Below are 20,619 nucleotides of genomic sequence, written 5' to 3' on the forward strand. Positions count from 1 at the left end.
CAATCCAACGCCTCGACTAGGGTGGCTTGATGAGGCCACTTGTCAGCCAAATTGAGGTCACATGGGAGCATTCCCAGGACGGGACATTGCTGCCCTCCACTGAAAACCAACACCACACTGTGGTAGATATGTTGCAGTTCTGCTCTCTCCTGTTCAATTAAAACAGCACTGCAACTTTACATGCTGCTCTGCATTGCATGACTTTTTTAGTAAATCTGGGCCCATGTTTTTGGTGTGTTAGTGTTTCTGCAAACTTTATGTGTGAGAGACTGTTAGGTTAGCCCAAATGGTTTGCACCAGCCCAGCATGTTGTGAGGCAGGCATAAAATATAAAAGTTGGAATCCATATGTGGGCCAGTGAGTGGAGTGGAATACTGATAGTTCCACACATTGCATTTTCACTGTAATGATTTGCTTATCCCTATTCATGAAACTGACTAAATAAATTAGAAGAAGCTCTGCTAAAATTGTCTTTGTTCAAAGAGGTCCATCCCTGTGAAAGGAAAATCCAGTCAAGGAAAACAAAAAACCCAAGGAAGTAGATACTGGCTACCTAGGAGTTCGCAAACCGTGGTAAAAGCTGTCCTGACTGAGGGGTAAATGTATCCAAAGGCATAGAGCTTCATTAAGAAGTTACTATACCCCCCCATTTTTTCACCATACAGTTACAGATATGGGGAAGGGGGGCAGTGATAACTTAGGCGGTGGCATAGAGGCTGACTATTTAGATGTGTACCTTAAGAATACCTAGAGGAATGATAAAATATTGGAGAAATGAATCATTCTGAATATAGTTATCCTTTCATTCCTTATTTGCCCCGTTACTTCACTCAGACTGAACTGTCTGGGAAAAATGCACGAGATCCATGGTGCTCCTCATAATTCTGATGTGCCAGTAATCTCCAGTTTGAGGCCCCACCAGAATTAAGAGACGAGTCCTAATCTTGTTCCCGATCCGTCAAGGCTGCTAACAATTGTTTTTCGGGGGGGCTGAGGGGGGGCTAGAGGGGCGGGGCAGGGGCGAGTGCAGAACCAAAACAGGTGTGTGCGGGAACACTACCAAGTCTCAAAAGGCCCCATTTTTGATTTCATACTCCCGATTTAGAGATCTATTAAACCTGCTAAGATCCTGAGTCTTGCAGAAGTAGAAAATGCGTTGGGGTTTCCAGATCCACAATACTGCATTAAGACAAGAGAACATCATCTTTTTCCAAATAATGTATGTGAACATGGTGTCATGTCTGTAAGCACAGAAACTGTCATTCTTTAGGGGATGTCATTTGGGGACGAATTTAGATAGAACACCCATCAAGTTTGCGCCTCTATTATTAGCAAAGTTCCATTTTACCATTATCCTGTTGTTTTCAGGCAGTGCTTAGGTTTGGAAACCACTATTTTTTAAGATCATTTCAAGGGCGTACATAAATATTAAATGTTTGGGCGCTTTTGGTATACAAAATACAGTGGTATACAACCAGTAGTTCACAAAAGCATGTGTCACGAATCCCTCTGAAATATGGGTTTCAGCATCAGTCATTTTGAACGTGAAATTTCAGCCTAATGCACTACGAACTATGGGTTTATGTAGCAGCTATCCATTAGTCCTTTAACATCTAACAAGTGACACCTTTTACCACTAACACTTACTTGAACATGTCGGATCGTTCAATGGTGGCAAGCCAGAAACTGTAAGCATTTGCATAGTAATTGCATGTTCCCCGGCCATGGCACTCAATGAATGGTACGCTCCGGAACTCTTCTAGACAGGATCCAGGCGACGCCAGGGCTTGTCCAGACCCCTCAGCACCAGCACTTGTTTGCTAAAAAATAAAAGAAACAAATATCGTGTCGGATGAGTTAGAGAAATTATAAAGTCTTTACACAATTTCATATTATTATTAACCATTTAAAATAAAATTGCATTTAATAACACTGGTGGGAAGCGAAAACATGTTTCAACAGATGTCTAGCCATTCAATGTATGAACAGATTGTGTGAGCGTAGACCATATTTATGCAGATTTCATTTGTGCAAATGTGTAAAAATATGGGTTCTTCATTGGCCCAGGTTTCGAGGAATCGAAGTTCGGTTAAAATGGGAGTGTCTACCTAATCGAGATTACTAATTCTGTATGGAAACTCAGACCTACTTGTTTCTGCCAGTGAAAATACGGTGAATATATCAGGAGCAAAGTGCCCTGAATGTGGCGAAAACCTGCAGAAATCAGAGCGTAAACACTGATTTTCACAGTTACTCACACTATTGGTAAAAAACCGTAATAGTGCGAGAATACTGCGCCAGGTAATTCTAACGCCACTCAGTATCGAAGATCTTGGGTGCAATATAACTTCATCGATAATGAGGCCATAAGCATATTTGTTTGCATTCATATGTCCAATTAAACAGTTATAGATTTGAGCATGGTCTTGTGCTAAATGTTTATCTACCATCCTCATTTCACTTTTAAGGAAGCATGGGTGCATAAGACAGCTGCGCAGAGTAATCACGAGTCTTCCAGGAGCTATGGCATGCTGTTTTGAGACCAATGAGCATGTGCATCCATTAGGTGGTTGGCAGGGTGACTTATGTGTGAGGATGCCACTACTTGGAAATGCACAAATTAAAAAATGTGTATTAGGGCTTGAGGAGTTGCCAAAAATTCCACAAAAATTGTGTTGAGCATGTGTTGGACCTGGCCCTTTTTGCAGGGTCATTCCCCAAACCTTTTGCCTTCCTCCTCCTATTTTTTCTGACCCTTTTTGTTGACGTTAGGACTCGGGGCAATTTACCACTGCTGATCAGTGCAAAAGTGCATGTGATCTCCCTTGTAAACTTGGTATGATTGGCTTACACCTGATTGGCAAATTCAATTTACCTGCAAGTCCTTTGTACAGTGGTATGCCTAAACCCAGGGCCTGTAAATTAAATTCTACTAGTGGGCCTCTAGCGCCGTTTTCGCCACCCACAGAAGAAGCCTTTCAAACCTGTCCCTGGCCTGCTAGCGCAGGGCCTGCATGCACAGTTTACCTACACAGGGACCTGGCATCTAAATTTACTTGTCAGGCCTGGAACTTGCCTTTTACTACATATAAGTCACCCCTAAGGTAGGCCCTAGCTAGCCCTAGGGAAGGGTGCTATGTATGTAAAAGGCAGGACATATGCCTAGTGGTGCGGCCTGTCCTGGCAGTGGCAAACAGCCTTTTTGGTTTCTCACTGCTGTGAGTGCTGCCTTCTCATTGGATTGCATTGGAAATGCTCTGCCTAATGTCTGGGTGGTATTGTCTGATCTATGAGGGGTAGTGTAGGCATGTTTGGTATTGTTGGAATGATATGGAGAAATGCTGCTTATTGATGTAGATGGATTGTTTATGACCATTATAGAAATGCCACTTCTAGAAAGTGAGCATTTCTCTGTGCTTATGACTGGTGTTTTGCAGCTTGGCTCCAATCCACATCTGGGGCAGAGTGACAGCTGGGCTTTGTGCATACTTTTCATACATCCTGTACACAGTGAGGGTGGAGGTGTCACAGAGGTGCATGTGCATTTTAAATAGTCTTCCTGGACTGAGAGAAGGGGCACAACTGCATTTCTAAAGGCTCTGCCCTGGCCTCACACAAAGGGCTCATTTACCCCCAACGGGTGTCTGGATCCTGTCTTGGAGGAGAGAGGGGACACTCCCAGAACCAGTTGTAACTGCTTACAACCTCTTCTCCCCCTCTTTGCAAAAGTTGTGCAAAACTAAGTACAGGGGTTTTTCCCCATGTTGGAGAGACACCTTGAAACATGAAGGGACAGAATGCTGCTGGAGGGACTTACCAGGAACCGCCTTGGACTGCTGCTGTTGTGCTGACCTGTGACTTGCTGGGTCACTAGGAGGAGCTGCTACTGACTACATTCCCTTGTGGCGGCCTGTGTTTTTGGGCCCTACCGCCCTGTGCTCCCCCTTGCTGTCTCCAGGGGCTGGGTGCTGTGGCCCCTGTTCCCCTTTCCTGTTTTGACTTAAAGCGCGAGGATAGCGCTATATTTGGATGCTCGTATGTTGGAGCGTGGTGCATGAGGAGCACCTGGTTTTATTTGCTTTTAACGTGTTGGAAGCGATGCCCAGTACTGATTTCCCCGAGTGCGGGGGAGGGAAGGAGTCCAGAGCGAGTGTGCTCCTTGCGGTGACCCCTGTGTGAGGAGCAATGAAGAGAGTGCCCCTGTGGCTCCATCAGGCACCTATTGTGGTTCATCACTGCCGCAGCCTGGATCAAGCAGTAAGCACGTCTCTCCCTGTGTGGGGGACCTGCTGACCAAGCGCTCCATCTGGCCAGGTGAGTGGCCGGGCCTCTTCAGAGCCCCGGAGGGCTCATATCCTGCTCTGGGAGAAGCGTACCACCAACACAAGCTGCCACTCTCATCAGAGGCAAGCGGCCCCATCAGAGCTGTGCCCAGCACAAGGGGGACCCAAGAGGTCTTCTCATTGACCAGGGCAGTGTGGGTGTCCCCTTCAGTAATGGCGCACCTTCGGGAGCACCATAGTTGTTGAGTGTGGCTCATGGGCAGGACGGAAGCTCGCTAGGCCCCCCTTGCTGGTGTTGTGGCTAAGTGGGCGAGGTGACAACCTCATCAGAGGTCCCCCATTCCCGCTGGGCTCCCCTACCCACACTGGTTGTTGAAGCAGCCATAAGCAGGCTGGGGTGGTGACCCTTGACGGAGGTCCCCGGCCCTGCCAAAATTAACCCTGCGTCACCGCAGGTGCTAAAACCGGAGCGTGGGAGCTCCGAGAGTGGGGACACGGATGTCTCCGTTTTGCCCACTTTATTTTGGCACTTCGTGCGGATGGCAGATTGCACTCACCGGTCCTGGTGAGAATACTGTAATATGATATGTGCATTCACGATGAGATTGTTTTACTATGCGCTAATGTTATGAGCTTTTGTGCTGTGTTATGCTTTGCGCAGTCATGATAATGTTTTAGTGATGATCATATGTTTATTGTGACATATGCATTCTTTTAGTGATGTTCACCTGATTACTGCTTATTTTGCAGGATAACCAGTAACATATGTTCTATGTGACTACTGCTGGCTTTTGTAGAATAATAGAACTGTGTAATGTTCTGACAACTGCTTGGGTAGCAGGGTATTATTGACATGTTGTGTTTGGTCTAATGATGTTGTGTACAATACAGTATATTTTTATATAACTTGGTATTATGGTAGGTATAGTGCGTCACTTGTGTTGTGTGTGTTGTGCAATCGCTTTACACACTGCCTTTGGGATAAGCCTTACTTCTCATGCCAAGCTACCAAGGGTATGAGCAGGGGTTATCTTGGGTGTGTAACTCCCTCGTCGTGACTAGAGTGGGTGGGTTCTGCCTGGCGTAGGTGCATACCCTAGCCAACCAGATACCCCATTTCTAATGGCATGTTTAACTCAATATAGCTGGCCCATTTTTCTACAAATATAGCCCTTTTGCCTTAGCGTATGTTAACAATAGGTAGGTCCAATATTACAAAACCCATGCTGTCCTCAAACAGCCCTACAACACACACAAACATCCATTAACTCTAGGGGAGAGGAGGTAAAAGCAAACTAACATGGATTGACCTCCCTCTGCACACCAGCGCCTCTTCCTCACTTCTTGAGTTTCTCATGAAGCTGAAAACTTGGCTGTTCTTATAAGCACTTTGGGAACCACAAAACTACATGCCTGCCCAAGTGCTTGGATACCCTCTTGGGTGATTAAAAGTCAAAAGCCCTAAAAGGTTACTTTAAGTCCCTCTGGATCAGGGTAGATCCAAAGTTCAGGCCGACCGCGATCAAGGGCAGGCCAGCTATAGGACTCATGCAGAGCCTGTTGAAAGAGTACCTTGGATGAAGCAAGCGTCAGCGTTGAAGATTTGATGTGTCAGTTCAGATCCATGTAGTCAGATAGATGCGTCTGTATCAAGAAACATGCTGCAGCTAATCCTTCCTGATCAGGAATTACAACTTAAAAGTGTATTTATGGATTTCCAATGCTGGCATATGAGAGGAGTAGGCCGCACTGTAGTGAGAAACTACTTTGGGAGTTTTTCACTACTAGGACATGTGAAACATGAGTACATGTCCTACATTTTTACTTACACAGCGTCCTGCTCTATGGGCTACCAAAGGCCTACCTCCGGGGTGACTTATATGTAATAAACGGGAGGTTTAAGACATGGCAAAGGGTTTGAAATACCAAGTCGAAGTGGCAGTGAAAGTGCAGCCACAGGCTCTACAAAGGCAGGCATGAGACAGGGGCTATTGAAGTGGGTAGACAGTCAGTGCTGCAGGCCGAATCCTAGCATTTAATTTACAGGCCCTGGGTATCTGGTATACCACTTTACAAAGGATGTATAAATAAATGAAATACCCCAATTGTGTATATACCAAAGTAACCATGTTTAGGGAAGGAGCACATGCACTTTAGCACTGGTCAGCAATGGTAAAGTGCTCAGAGTGCCAAGGCCAACAAAAAGATACAGCACAAACGTGAGGCAAACGGGCAGAAAGTTTGGGAGAAGAGCACTCTAAGGCTGACAGGTCTAACAACCATCAATGGTGAGATACCCCGCTTTTAGAAATGAGGTCGACATCTTGGCCCTGTGTTATTTTAAGTCCATTTTTTTTGACTCACATGGGGAGCAGATGACAAATAACACAAGATTATTTATTCAAGTTTAGCAGTCTTACCATGACGAACGAGTAGCCAATCCACAGGGAGAGCCACCCTTCTGGGCACGATGGTATCTGTATGGTTTGGCTGTGAACTGCCATGACCATGGCTGGAGCTTCACAGACTGAGCACCTATAAAAGCAATGAAATGCCACAATAATTACCAACTCAACAGTCAACATGCTTTTAAGACATCTGAGTTAAAATTAACAAATATGATATCTTTCATTCATGTACAGAGAATGTCATCTCCAGCATGTTTTACTACAGTGGCAGAGGAGTGATAACTTCAAAGACGTTAATTCAAGAAAATGCCAAAGATAGGGACATCATTCACCATTTAACCCATTGACGTCAGAGTGTTAACGCCTTGTCCCACTATTAGCTATTTTTAAAGGACACCTCTATAGTCATGAATAGTAATACCCTGCGTGTATGGAACTCCAAATCCAGTGTTTCTTACACTTGATACAGCATTAAACCCCCCCCCACTTATTTTTAACTTTTCTTTATAACAGTGGGTGCGTGACTAGAAGGGTTTGATCCAAGAATTTTGATCCTTTTCTGTATTTTTTCATATCATTTAACTGTTGCGGTTTTCCACATGGCACATTGCACTTCACACAGTCCTTATTGCACTTTTAACAGTCCCTGGCAAGTAATATTGGTCTGAGGATGGGCAATGTAATTGGTGCATTTACGATGAGATAGCCCTGACCAGCACTATGCACTTTAAACTCCCTGATAGAGCAGATAATAGACCATTTTCACATTGTTTTACGACAATAATGAAGTGATTTTAGGGGGATGTCTCATTTTAAGAATGAAGCTCGTGATATCTAGATTGTATCCTTCTTTTGCTGTTTTTATGTCCAAACTGTTACAGTTTTAAATCACTAAAAATAATAAAATTCCTTCCTTACCCACTTACTATTATCCCCTAATGAGCCACCTATTTGCTGGTAATCAGTTGGGGAAAGAGTACATTTTCGAAACTGCATTAAATAAACAACCATTCAACTTTCTGTTCCTGATGCTAATATTAGCAGCTTTTGAATGCAGGACTACCAAAGGCAGTGCCAGACGTATCAAGGAAAATGCCGGGGGTAGCAACGGCTACCCTTCATGCGCACCTAATTAATGCTCATATCTCTCTTACCTGCTGATGAAAGGCTTTATGCTTTCACCAGTGATGGGCGCCATACTCATTGGCATAGGCTCTGGAGTAGATAACCAATAGGAATAGTCATTTCTTGAGGCAAAGTTGCACACGTTGTTGATGTTACAAAACAGGAATGGCATTGTGCTGAACTTGCGAAGACAGCTCCCAGCAGTACCTGAAATGATATCAATGAGATTCAGATGGATGAATGAGTAACTGGGTCGTAAACTGTGACAAAATGGCTGCCAAAAATGCGTAACTGGGAGTGTATACCGTGATGGGATGGCTATCTGAGAATATGTAACCGGAAGAGTATATTGTGACAAGATGGCTGGCAGAGAATATGTAACTGAGAGCGCACAATGTGATGGTACGTGTAGGAAGTTGGCTCTGTATATACTATCTCTAAGTGAGAGATAGTGTGCACAGACTCTAAGGGTTCCCCTTAGAGGTTGATAGTGGCAAAATAGATAATGCTAATGCTCTATTTTGTGGTAGTGTGGTCGAGCAGTAGGCTTATCAGAGGGCAGTGTTAAGCATTTGTTGTACCCACACAGGCAATAAATGAGAAAAAACACTCAAAGACCTAACTCCAGGCCATTAGGTTTTTATAAAGAAAAATATTATTTTCTTAATTTATTTTAGAATCACAAGATTCAGAATTTAGGTAAGTACATAAATTGTAAGGTACTTCACACAGGTAAGTATAGAACTTTGATTTAATACAGTAGTACAACCAGTTTTGGTAAAAATGGCAATAAGCTATTTTAAAAGTGGACACTGCAAAAATCAACAGTTCCTGGGGGAGGTAAGTATTGGTTAGTTTCTCAGGTAAGTAAAGCACTTAAAAGTTCAGTCTCCTAGGCATAGGCAGCCCACCGTTGGGAGTTCAAGGCAACCCCAAAGCCACCGCACCAGCAACACAGGGCTGGTCAGGTGCAGAGGTCAAAGCAGGGCCCAAATAACATAAGCACCTATGGAGAACGGAGGTGCTCTCGTTCCAGTCTGCTAGCAGGTAAGTACCTGCGTCCTCCGGGAGCAGGTCAGGGTGTTTGGTAGAGCACTGGGGGGGACACACACAGGCACATAAAACACACCGTCAACGGCACAGGGGCGGCCGGGTGCAGTGTGCAGAGTAGGTGTTGGGTTTGTCGTTGAAAACAATGGAGGACCCGAGGGTCACTCTGGTGGTGCACGCAGGGCACAGGGAGCCATCTCGGGCCATACACCGACTGGGCTAGGATGAGGGCTACCTACTGGTCACTCCAGCACTGGTAGGTGTTCTTCTCAGTCCTGGGGGCTGCAGGTGCAGTGTTTGGTCCAGGCGTCGGGTTCCTTTGTTACCACGCAGTCGCGGTCAGGTGGAGCCTCTGGATCCTCTCTGCAGGCGTCGCTGTGGGGGTGCAGGGAGGTCGAGTCAGGGTGTCCACATCGTTGGAGTCACCTGGGAGTCCTCTCTGCAGTGTTGGTATTCCTGAACTCGAGCCAGGGGCGTCGGGTGCACAGTGGGAAGACTCACGCTTCTAGCGGGAAGTTGGAGTCTCTTTAAAGTTGATTTCTTTGCTGTTGTTTCTGGACAGAGCCACTGTCCTCGGGAGGTTCTTGGTCCTTTAGGTGCAAATCAGTCCTCTGAGTCCTCAGAGGTAGGTGGTCCCGCTGGATGCGTCGCTGTGCAGATTCTTTGAGTCTGGAGACAGGGCGGTCTGCGGGGCTTTCAGGTCAGCAGTCCTTCTTCTTTCTTCAGGTTGCAGGAATACGATTTCCTGGGTTCAGGGTTGCCCCTAAATACTCAATTTAGGGGTGTGTTTAGGTCTGGGGGGCAGTAACCAATGGCTACTGTCCTGGAGGGGGGCTACATCCTCTTTGTGCCTCCTCCCTGAGGGGAGGGGGGCACATCCCTATTCCTATTGGGGGAATCCTCCAAAATCAAGATGGGGGATTTCTTAAGGCAGGGGTCACCTCAGCTCAGGACACCTTAGGGGCTGTCCTGACTGGTGGGTGACTCCTACTTGTTTTTCTCATTATCTCCTCCGGACTTGCCGCCAAAAGTGGGGGATGTCCAAAAAGAAAAAGGGAGCACACTGCCTTGCATTCAAGCGGAAAATAGCCCCAAGGCATCATGGTAAATGCAGTCATTTAAATATAAATAGCGAGAATTTTTCCAAAAATTATTCACCCTAAGTAGGTGCAGCAAGTGCCGTATCGCTGTAGATAGTCTTTCACCTAATGTAGGTGCAGCGAGTGCCGTATCTCTGGACACGTGTTTCTGGCTTTCGGCCGTCATCAGCAGAGAGCGTATATAACTGAAGGGGTCACTTGAAATGCCGCCAAACGTCTTCACAGGTTTTTGTACCCCTCAGTAGGCGCACAGGTGCATCGCCAGTGCTCGTCAGCAAGAGGCTCACGGGAGCTGTCATTTAGACATCCAAAAAGAAAAGGGGAGCACACTGCCTTGCATTCAAGCGGAAAATAGCCCCAAGGCATCATGGTAAATGCAGTCATTTAAATATAAATAGCGAGAATTTTTCCAAAAATTATTCACCCTAAGTAGGTGCAGCAAGTGGCGTATCGCTGTAGATAGTCTTTCACCTAATGTAGGTGCAGCCAGTGCCGTATCTCTGGACACGTGTTTCTGGCTTTCGGTCGTCATCAGCAGAGAGCATTTATAACTGAAGGGGTCACTTGAAATGCCGCCAAACGTCTTCACAGGTTTTTGTACCACTCAGTAGGCGCACAGGTGCATCGCCAGTGCTCGTCAGCAAGAGGCTCACGGGAGCCGTCATTTAGACATCCAAAAAGAAAAAGGGAGCACACTGCCTTGCATTCAAGCGGAAAATAGCCCCAAGGCATCATGGTAAATGCAGTCATTTAAATATAAATAGCGAGAATTTTTCCAAAAATTATTCACCCTAAGTAGGTGCAGCAAGTGCCGTATCGCTGTAGATAGTCTTTCACCTAATGTAGGTGCAGCCAGTGCCGTATCTCTGGACACGTGTTTCTGGCTTTCGGCCGTCATCAGCAGAGAGCGTATATAACTGAAGGGGTCACTTGAAATGCCGCCAAACGTCTTCACAGGTTTTTGTACCACTCAGTAGGCGCACAGGTGCATCGCCAGTGCTCGTCAGCAAGAGGCTCACAGGAGCCGTCATTTAGACATCCAAAAAGAAAAAGGGAGCACACTGCCTTGCATTCAAGTGGAAAATAGCCCCAAGGCATCATGGTAAATGCAGTCATTTAAATATAAATAGCGAGAATTTTTCCAAAAATTATTCACCCTAAGTAGGTGCAGCAAGTGCCGTATCGCTGTAGATTGTCTTTCACCTAATGTAGGTGCAGCGAGTGCCGTATCTCTGGACACATGTTTCTGGCTTTCGGCCGTCATCAGCAGAGAGCGTATATAACTGAAGGGGTCACTTGAAATGCCGCCAAACGTCTTCACAGGTTTTTGTACCACTCAGTAGGCGCACAGGTGCATCACCAGTGCTCGTCAGCAAGAGGCTCACGGGAGCCGTCATTTAGACATCCAAAAAGAAAAAGGGAGCACACTGCCTTGCATTCAAGCGGAAAATAGCCCCAAGGCATCATGGTAAATGCAGTCATTTAAATATAAATAGCGAGAATTTCTCCAAAAATGATTCACCCTAAGTAGGTGCAGCAAGTGCTGTATCGCTGTAGATAGTCTTTCACCTAATGTAGGTGCAGCGAGTGCCGTATCTCTGGACACCTTTTTTGCACAAAAGTGGGGGATGTGTCCGGGGGTGCGGGCATCTCCACCAGCTGGGATGCCCTGGGGCGCTGTAACAACAAGGCATGGGCCTTTGAGGCTCATCACCAGGTGTTACAGTTCCTGCAAGGCGAGGTGAGAAGCACCTCCACCCAGTGCAGGCTTTGTTCCTGGCCACAGAGTGACAAAGTCACACACCCCATGTGGCCAGAAACCCATCTGGTTGTGGCAGGCTGGCAGGAACTGGTCAGCCTAACACTAGGAATTGGACTGGTATACAGAGGGCATCTATAAGATGCCCTCTGTGTGCATTTTTCAATAAATCCCACACTGGCATCAGTGTGGATTTATTGTGCTGAGAAGTTTGATAGCAAACTTCCCAGATTTTAGTGTAGCCATTATGGAACTGTGGAGTTTGTGTTTGACAAAGTCCCAGACCATATACTCTTTATGGCTACCCTGCACTTACAATGTCTAAGATTTGGCTTAGACACTGTTGGGGCATAGTGCTCATGCAACTATGCCCTCACCTGTGGTATAGTGCACCCTGCCTTAGGGCTGTAAAGCCTACTAGAGGGGTGACTTACATATGCCACAGGCAGTGGGTTAAGGGCATGGCACTCTGAGGGGAGTGCCATCTCGACTTAGTCATTTTCTCCCCACCAGCACACACAAGCTGTGAGGCAGTGTACATGTGCTGAGTGAGGGGTCCCCAGGGTCGCATAATACATGCAGCAGCACTTAGAGACCTTCCCTGGCCACAGGGCCCTTGGTACTAGGGGTACCAGTTACAAGGGACTTATCTGTGTGCCAGGGCTGTGCCAATTGTGGGAACAAAGGTACAATTTAGGGAAAGAACACTGGTGCTGGGGCCTCGTTAGCAGTGTCCCAGCACACTTTCAATCATAACTTGCATCAAAAAAAGGCAAAAAGTTAGGGGGTAACCATGCCATGGGAGGCATTTTCCTACAGTACGTCTTCCAGTGAAAGCGTAAATGGGAGCATATAGGATTATCCTAATAGGATAGCAACCTATTAGGATAGCTGCAGAGAATTCGAAAAACTGGAAGCGTACATTATGACAGGATGGCTGACAGGGATTGCACAACTAGGAGCATATATTCTAATGGGATGCCTGCTGGTGAACACACGCATACCTAGGAGCACATGGGATAACTGCAGAGAATACGTAACTGGGAGCATACTGTGACTGATTGACTGCTGGAGAATGTGCAATAGGGAGACGACATTCTAACGTGATACCTGCCTTATGTGACCGTTCGCCTTTGACTTAAAATCCAAATAAAACAAGTTTAACAAAAACAAGGAGATCATCCATAGAAAATTTACCATATGCTACATTTGAATGAGATCAATTTACAATAATTTAACTGTAAGTGGGCGAAATGTGCTTTTGTAGTGCTCCCGAGTTAGAACTAGATCTCTGGAATAAGCCAGGATTAATTCTGGCTTACTTTTGGAATTCATGTATATCACAACATTTGTGAATCAGGCCCAATACAGTGCATCAGATTTCTCTAATGCTTTATAGTATCCGCCAATATTTTTTGAAGGACAAAACTGAGGCTGTACCAGGAGAGTTAGGCAAAAATACATGCAATTAGCGAAGTTGCAAAAGTTACTTTTTCAAATGAGTGCAAATAAGATTTTCTAGTTTGCCCACATGTACAAATTTACAACATGTATTTCACTTGAGGGTTCAAGACTACTGAGTATGAATGAATTGAGTTGTGGCTTGTAAAGACTCTGGATCATATAACAAAGATTGCCATTAGGTAAGTGCCTTATTTCTTAGGTACTCCTGGTTTACTTACTGAATTCCTTACTAAGCAAGGAGTACTCTAAGCGTAAGTAACAGCAAATCCTTTGAGAATAGAATCTCCAGTGTTTTACTGCTGGCCTTTTTAGCCATCCATTCATTAGCTTCACTCATTAATAATGTAATGCTTATAAATCTGTGTGCTTATTTCCATACGTGTGAGAGTACAAGAAGGACAGACATCGGTCACTTTAAGCAAAAGGATATCTTTAGGGAGAAGGATCAGTTTGAGTTTCCAAAGAGGAATGTGTACTAAGGGGTAAAGGAGAGGTGAAAGGTAGGGTGAAGGTATCAGGGAGAGGGCGGTGCTCTGTTTTTCAGTGCAGATAGAGTTGAAAACAAAGTGGGACATCTTGCTTTCAGCTTTCCATGCTAAATTAATATCTCAAGAGTGAACACATTATTCATTACACGTTTTAATGGAGTGTAAGCTTTTGGGGGGACAGCAAGTTGAGAAACAGTAGTCAACTGTTTCAACTAAATAAAGGAACCAAAAGACCCAATATCCTCATCGTAATGCCTTCCCCTTCTCACATACCACAACGTTTCCACTTACCTATAGGATCTGGAGCGGACCTGCTACCTCCATTCCCACAGTAAATGGATTGCCGCAACTGATCGCTACCTTTCCCCTCACTCCTTTTTTAAAGGTAGAAGACAGACTGGGGGTCTCAAGAATTAACAATAAAGTCACTGGATATTTTTTCTTTTCTGCTGCTTTAACACTATTGAGGTAATTACAAAGCGAGTCAATGGCATTGCCTCACACCTCTCATGAATTGCCAGAAATACTTTCAACACAAGACTTTTGCTGCTAGTCAAAATGCAAACAATACCACGATCACCAGCAGCTATTCCCAATTTTTACGGACATCAGCTAAATATGGCAGTAATGGTTGCATTTGATGGTATTACCACCGAAACCACTACCCCTGCATTCATCAGCAAGTTCTTGATTGGAGCCACAGAGTGTGTTTTTTCTAGCATTAATGAGAAAGTTGGGCTTGATAATTGGATGAATGAAAGTGACCAAAATAAAACACGGAACCTGTGTGGCAACAATGCCAGTCATCTGTAGCCACTTGGTTCTGAGTGCAGTACTGGATTTTGTTTTATTTCATATAAGCACGTGGCATCACAACGATGATGATAAAAAACCTAAGGATCCTAAAATAAAGTTATTAATATTCAAATGAGAATGAATAACATAAAACTGAGTCAAGTTATGCTACTACTGCTGCTTATCAGCAGCTAATGTTGATTATTGTGACAGACCTTTTCTTAATTTTTTCGGTTCTATGGTGTTTTTAATACAATAATATTTCGAGCTGACCATAGCTACCTGTTCTATTGATTTTCTTTGGCCCATGGATTGTTGTGCTCATCGGGGTCAGCTCCACAAAATAACTTGGTTAACAGAAGTGACATCACCACTCCATAGAATCCAGTGATATCACACTTTTGATAACGTATCCCACCTTTGCTTCTTAAGGACAGGGCAAGGAAATAAATGTATAGGGCTGGTGTTCTTGAGATGCTGCTTCACATGTCCTCATTGATATATTTTTTATTTGTTTGCCATTTGTTTTTGCACTTTGCATACGATTGCAAAACAATATATAAATCAATCAACACTGCATGCTCTCCAAAGCCTGTTAGCGTTGCCAATGCTTGTGTGTGTTCTTACCCAAGTCTTGGCCATGTGACCTCTCATTGCCCTGCACATAGAGCAGAGAGTATCCAGAATAGATCATTCTCATTCCGAAGGGGCACAGAGGTTCTTCTGTGGTTTGGCTGTGTCTGGTCACGAGGAAGCCATGAGCCATAGATGGTGGACCTGGGCTACCAATAGGTCCTGGTAAACCGTCAGGGCCTGGGGGTCCTGGATATCCTCTTGGGCCTGTGAAAAGGAAAACACATATGAGGTCATAGTTGTGAACAAAATGTACCGGCAACATCTGGAAGCCAGGTGCTTAATATATGAGGGACGTTACCACATATACTACAAGTGTTGTCCATGTATTTTAATACTAAGAAACAATTCATTTTACTGTGTTTAGGCCATTCAGGCACCACCTCTTGGGTTCCCATCGCCTTCCCTTTGATTGACATTCTCATACAAGCACCCTCTCCTCCCAAAGTATAGACTTTTTGCTGAGGGGCTGGTGTGAGGAGGTTGCAACAATGCAAACATTCAAAATCATTAACATCCTGTTGCGGTGTTAAGTCATTATATAACCCGTAGAGGTACCAACGACTGAGGTGTTCTGAATATGGGAAGCAGACAAAATCACTGAATTGCACACTCTTTGCTGTGTAATTAATGTGTTTTATCCGCAGATCACAGGTTTGGGTCCCAGCACGGACAATTTAGACCTTTCAACATTTAGAGATCAACAAATTAATTATAACTGCATTAGGTAATAATAACATATGTTAATTAAAGTAGATTGAGATGACAGAAAAGTACAAAGAGGAAGACCAGCAGTGAATAATATCTACTATGTCAGGAACTATTTTTCCCTAGGGTGAGTCAAATGAATCGTACTGCAGCAGGCTTTCAGCAGATTTCACAGGTGAATATCCCTGACATATTCCTAACTCCAGCCAGATTACCACTGCCTATTTCTTGCTGCTATTCCCTCTCACCTGCATTGCACAGTCCTTAAGTCTTCCTGGCCAACCGGCAAACCTTTCTGGAAAAGGAACCATTTAACCCTTTTCTGTCTTTTTATCTCCTGTCTGCAAGTATGGCGTTGCAAACGCCACTAAAAACACCGATGGGCCAGATTTACAAAGCCTCTTTTACAGTATTAAATATGGATGTGGATTAGGAGCACGTTATTGTCAGACCTGTCGGCCTTCGGGTGGTCTTCCGCCAAACTTCTTGCCTGCTTTTTTGACACTTCTTTTCTGAGTTTTAAACATTAAGCAATAAAGCGATCAACACAATCTCATTCTGATATATCAATGCTGGAGTCACACGTGCCAGGTCAGCCTCTCTCTGGAAGTTCATCAAAAGTCCCCTCCTTCTGTCTTCAACCAGAGAACCTAAAAGATCAGTTTATAGTAGAGGCTCACAGTAATTTCAAATGATATTTCATACTTCCAGCAGCATGAGACCTGATCCTCCCTGTGCCATGTGTACCTGGGGTTTTGAGCCCCAGTATATGTTTGCTGCTGTCAATTGTGTCTCATGGTGGAGACCCCTCCTATACGCCGGGGTTCCTCATCGTACCTATTACATCTCTGGAGTTAATGGCATGTTTCCATTAGTGGTGTTTATTGTGGCCGTGTGTGCCAGGATTAATGCAGGGAATGGTGTTTGGCAGAACTTGATTCTCTTTTCAGGGAGGTCTCTCCTCATTTTTGGCCTCCAGTTTCATAACATACACATCCGATAGTACACCAATGGGGCCCATACCACTTAACACCCAGACCTATGTGATGGCTTCTGACGGCCCCTTGGCCCACCTCAAGTACTCCCTTATCCTGTGCTTCAAGTCTGGCATTGCCCTGTCCTTCCAGGGCATTGCTAACTTTCTTGCCTGTTTCCCTCCCTTTTTTGCTGAAATTCATTGTTATTGGCATTAGGACTCTATGCACATTACCACTTCTAACCAGTGGTAAAGTGCTGGTGCTCACTCCCTTAACCATGGTAGAATTGGCTTGCAACAGATTGGCATATTTAATTAACTTATAAGTCTCTTGTAATGTGGTATATCATATGCCCAGGGCCTGTAAATGAAATGCTGCTAGTGGGCCTTCAGCATTTATTATGCCACCCACTGACGTGGCCCATTAGAACATGCCCTAGGACTGACCTTGCAGCGTGAATGCAGTTCAAAACTGTCAATTCAGCTTGCCAATATAACACCCTTGCCAAGTCTTAAACTCCCTTTCATTGCATATAAGTCACTCAAAGGTAGGCACTTGGTAGCCCATAAGGCAGGGTCTATTGTAATTAAAATGATGGACATTTAATTTAAAGTTTTACATATCCTGGTAGTGGAAAACTCGTAAATTCGTTTTCACTAATGTAAGGTCTACCTGTCCAATAGGACAACATTGGGTTTCCCTATTACATTTAAGAAGTGATAACTTTTGGTTGGTGACAGATAAGCATTTCACTGCTTGGTATCCATGAAATTGTAATTGAAAACCCTCTTTAATGGTAAAGTCCTACTTTAAAAATACAATTTTGAAAATGCTACTTTTTGAAAGTTGGCATTTTCCTGCCTTTGCCATTTGGTACCTGAAGCCTCCCCTGGGTCACATGATTGTGTGTAGTTCACACTTAGGACTTTGTGAATTCCTCCCAGAGTCACACAACAGAGGGATTAGGGCCCTTATTTATACTTTTTGGTGCAAAACTGCACTAAAGCAGTTTTGCACCAAAACGCTTAGCACCGGCTTGCACCATTTCTGTGCACCAGCTGGGCACCATATTTATGGAATGGTGCAAGCCGGTGCAAAGGGTAGGCTAGAGTAAAAAAAAAATGACTTTAGATGGGTGGGGCTGGCGGTATAGAAGAAGGGGGTTTAGCACCAAAAAATGACTTTAGGCAGGTTAGAGTAAAAAAAATGATTCTAACCAGATTAGCGTCATTTTATGGTGCTAAACCTACCATGCCACATGACTCCTGCCTTAGAAAAGGCAGGAGTCATGCCCACCACCCCAATGGCCAGCACAGGGGACAAGGGTCCCCTGGGCATGGCCATTGCACCCTGTGCCATGTATGGGGGCCCATTACAGTGCCCCCTATGGCTCTTTAAAAAATAAAATGCAATACTTGCCTGTACTTATCTGTACTTACCTGGGATGGAGCCCCCCATCCTCTGCCGTTCCTCTGGTGTGGGTGGGGGTGCCCCTGGGGTCTGGGGAGGACACCAGCGGGCTTATTCCATGGTGTTCCACCCTGGAAATAGGCCCACAGGTCCCATAATGCCTGCCCTGACCCAAGAGTTAAAAAACAGGGCAAAGCAAGCTTTGCACCATTTTTTGACCCCTCCTCCCTCCCGTGCACCATTTTTGAACAGGAGTATAAATATGGCGTTAAGGCCATAGAGTCATTTTTTGCACGGGAACGCCTACCTTGCATCTCATTAAGGCAAGGTAGGTTTCCACTTCCAAAAAATGACTTTAACTCCATAAATTTGGTGCTATACGTGTCTAGCACCAAAGTATAAATATGGAGTTAGTTTTGCACCGAATTAGAGTAAAAAAAATGATGCTCATTCGGTGCAAACAGAGTATAAATATGCCCCTAGGTGTGCTGCCAAAATGGGATATCTGGTTACAGAATGGGTGGTGGAGGTGGGCAAATACCCACTTACAACTGAAAAGCCTGTGCTGTGCCTTCACACAAAAGTCATGTCACCACTGCATGTCTCTGCAGCCAGCTTGGAGTCAGGGCAGTGGGGTCAGCAAATTCAAAGCACATCAAAGAGAAACCTGTAGAAGCTTCATCCACATCAAAGAAGGCACCAGATCTAATAATAGGGCCCTCAGACACACTCTTCAGCTCAGTTTCTGGACCTGCGGAAGGACTCTCACTGGACTGCCCGCGTCTTTGACCGCTGTGCACTCCACAAGACTGCTTTGCTGCACCTGGAAGGACTGGTTTGCTGGTTGGCTCATGCCTTGAAACCTCAGAGGCCTGCCCTGCTGCTTGAGCACTGCTTCATCACCTGAAACCAGGACTACCAGAATGACTCGAAGAGCCTGTTTGCTGGCCTCCTGTTCAGACCCACAGGTACATATCAGGCTCCTCTATCATGGACCTGCACCTGGACCCAGCCTGAGTGAGTCCTAACCACCGCCCTCCCCCAAGTGGTGGCCCTTCAGTCCTGGACCCATGGTGGTGGTGGTGGAGTGACAAGATAGCTAAAGTCCAAAACATGGGAGTTAGAAATTTATTTGCTAAAAACTGCCCTGAGAACTGAGGGAAAATCAGGACCAACCTGCTCGTCAATCCGTCCGACATGCATTGCCGGTCAGCCTGAGTGGTAGCTCAAGCTACATTATTTTACGCAGCAGCACATCCTGTTCAGCTGTCCTTTGCCAAAGGGACAGCTGCTCTCCTTGCACTCTTGTCAGCTACATCCTCTTGTCTCGACCTGCTTGAGATTTTCGGCTTCCATAAAAGTGACTAAGTCCGAACTTAGAAATGTTCCCCAGCAACAACACTCCTTCCTCTGACACCGTCTGCAGGTTTGTCCCACTGACCTTTGCCTTCTCAGAATGTTTTTCTTGAAAGGTAAGCACCGACTGGGCTCAATCCACTTCTCGTATTCCACCCACCCTACATTGCGGTTGGCCATATTTTTCGACTTTACCTCAGTCTTGCGAGACTAGATTTCAGCGATTGGTACTTTGATCTTTTAGGTGCTAGTTTTTACTAAAAACTTAAAAAACTCATAACTCCGTTTTTACCAATTGGATTTTTGTTTTCTTGGTGTCAAATAATGAATACATTTTCATCTATTTTTCTACATTGGGGTGGGGTTTTTCTTGGGTTCTGTTTTCACTTTATTTCTGTTTGTGTGCTACTAAAATACTTTACACATTGCCTCTAAGTTAAGCCTCACTGCTGTTTGTGCCAACCTACCCAAAGTTAGCCATCTTTAAGTTAGTGACTTTTTATGGCTCACCCTGCCATGGATTATGGCTGTTACTGGACCAGGCTAACTAAATCCCCAGTCAATAAAGAACACAATTTGTCAGTTACATGTACGTTGGAAGTGCAACACTATACTCTCAGAAAAAGCTTTATGAATTGGGCCCTAAAATGTGTGAATTAGGCCATATTTGGGGATTTTTTGTATTCAGAAAGGGTATATAGAATATTGAGGAAGAGTTTAAGAGAACTGCAAGATGTACGATTGGCCACAGCAGTGGTCAGTTCTTCAAGAAACCAATACATTTTTCAGAGTACGAGTCCATCAAGTGAAAAGGGTTGAACATTGTTGTCATGAACCATTGTTTTGTGGTTTAAGAACTCATGGTTGTGAGGCGCTTTCTTAATGGTCCCAAACACTAGTCATATGAGCATCTCAGGCTGCTGATGTTTCTTTTTAGAGGAAACGTGACCTACCTGTTTATAGTAAGCACTTCCTTTGAGGAGAGAATGAAGGCTTGTTAGCATATGGTTGATTTCCATCTGTTCTGACACAGTTGATCAAAAGTGATGGAATGGAATGCAGA

General features: G+C 44.8%; 1 protein-coding gene across 1 annotated transcript in view; it reads right to left on the reverse strand.

Annotated features, from left to right (window-relative positions):
* Window positions 1-20,619, reverse strand: part of COL4A1 (collagen type IV alpha 1 chain) — a 521,418-nt gene that overhangs the window by 3,490 nt on the left and 497,309 nt on the right. Inside the window, exons 48-51 of the mRNA XM_069205109.1 lie at window positions 15,100-15,312; window positions 7,846-8,023; window positions 6,704-6,818; window positions 1,648-1,820 (exon numbers count right to left, since the gene is read on the reverse strand). Of these exons, the coding sequence (XP_069061210.1) occupies window positions 1,648-1,820; window positions 6,704-6,818; window positions 7,846-8,023; window positions 15,100-15,312 (679 nt within the window). The remainder of the gene's footprint in view (window positions 1-1,647; window positions 1,821-6,703; window positions 6,819-7,845; window positions 8,024-15,099; window positions 15,313-20,619) is intronic.

The sequence above is a fragment of the Pleurodeles waltl genome, chromosome 8, assembly GCF_031143425.1.
Source record: "Pleurodeles waltl isolate 20211129_DDA chromosome 8, aPleWal1.hap1.20221129, whole genome shotgun sequence".
NCBI lineage: Eukaryota > Metazoa > Chordata > Amphibia > Caudata > Salamandridae > Pleurodeles > Pleurodeles waltl.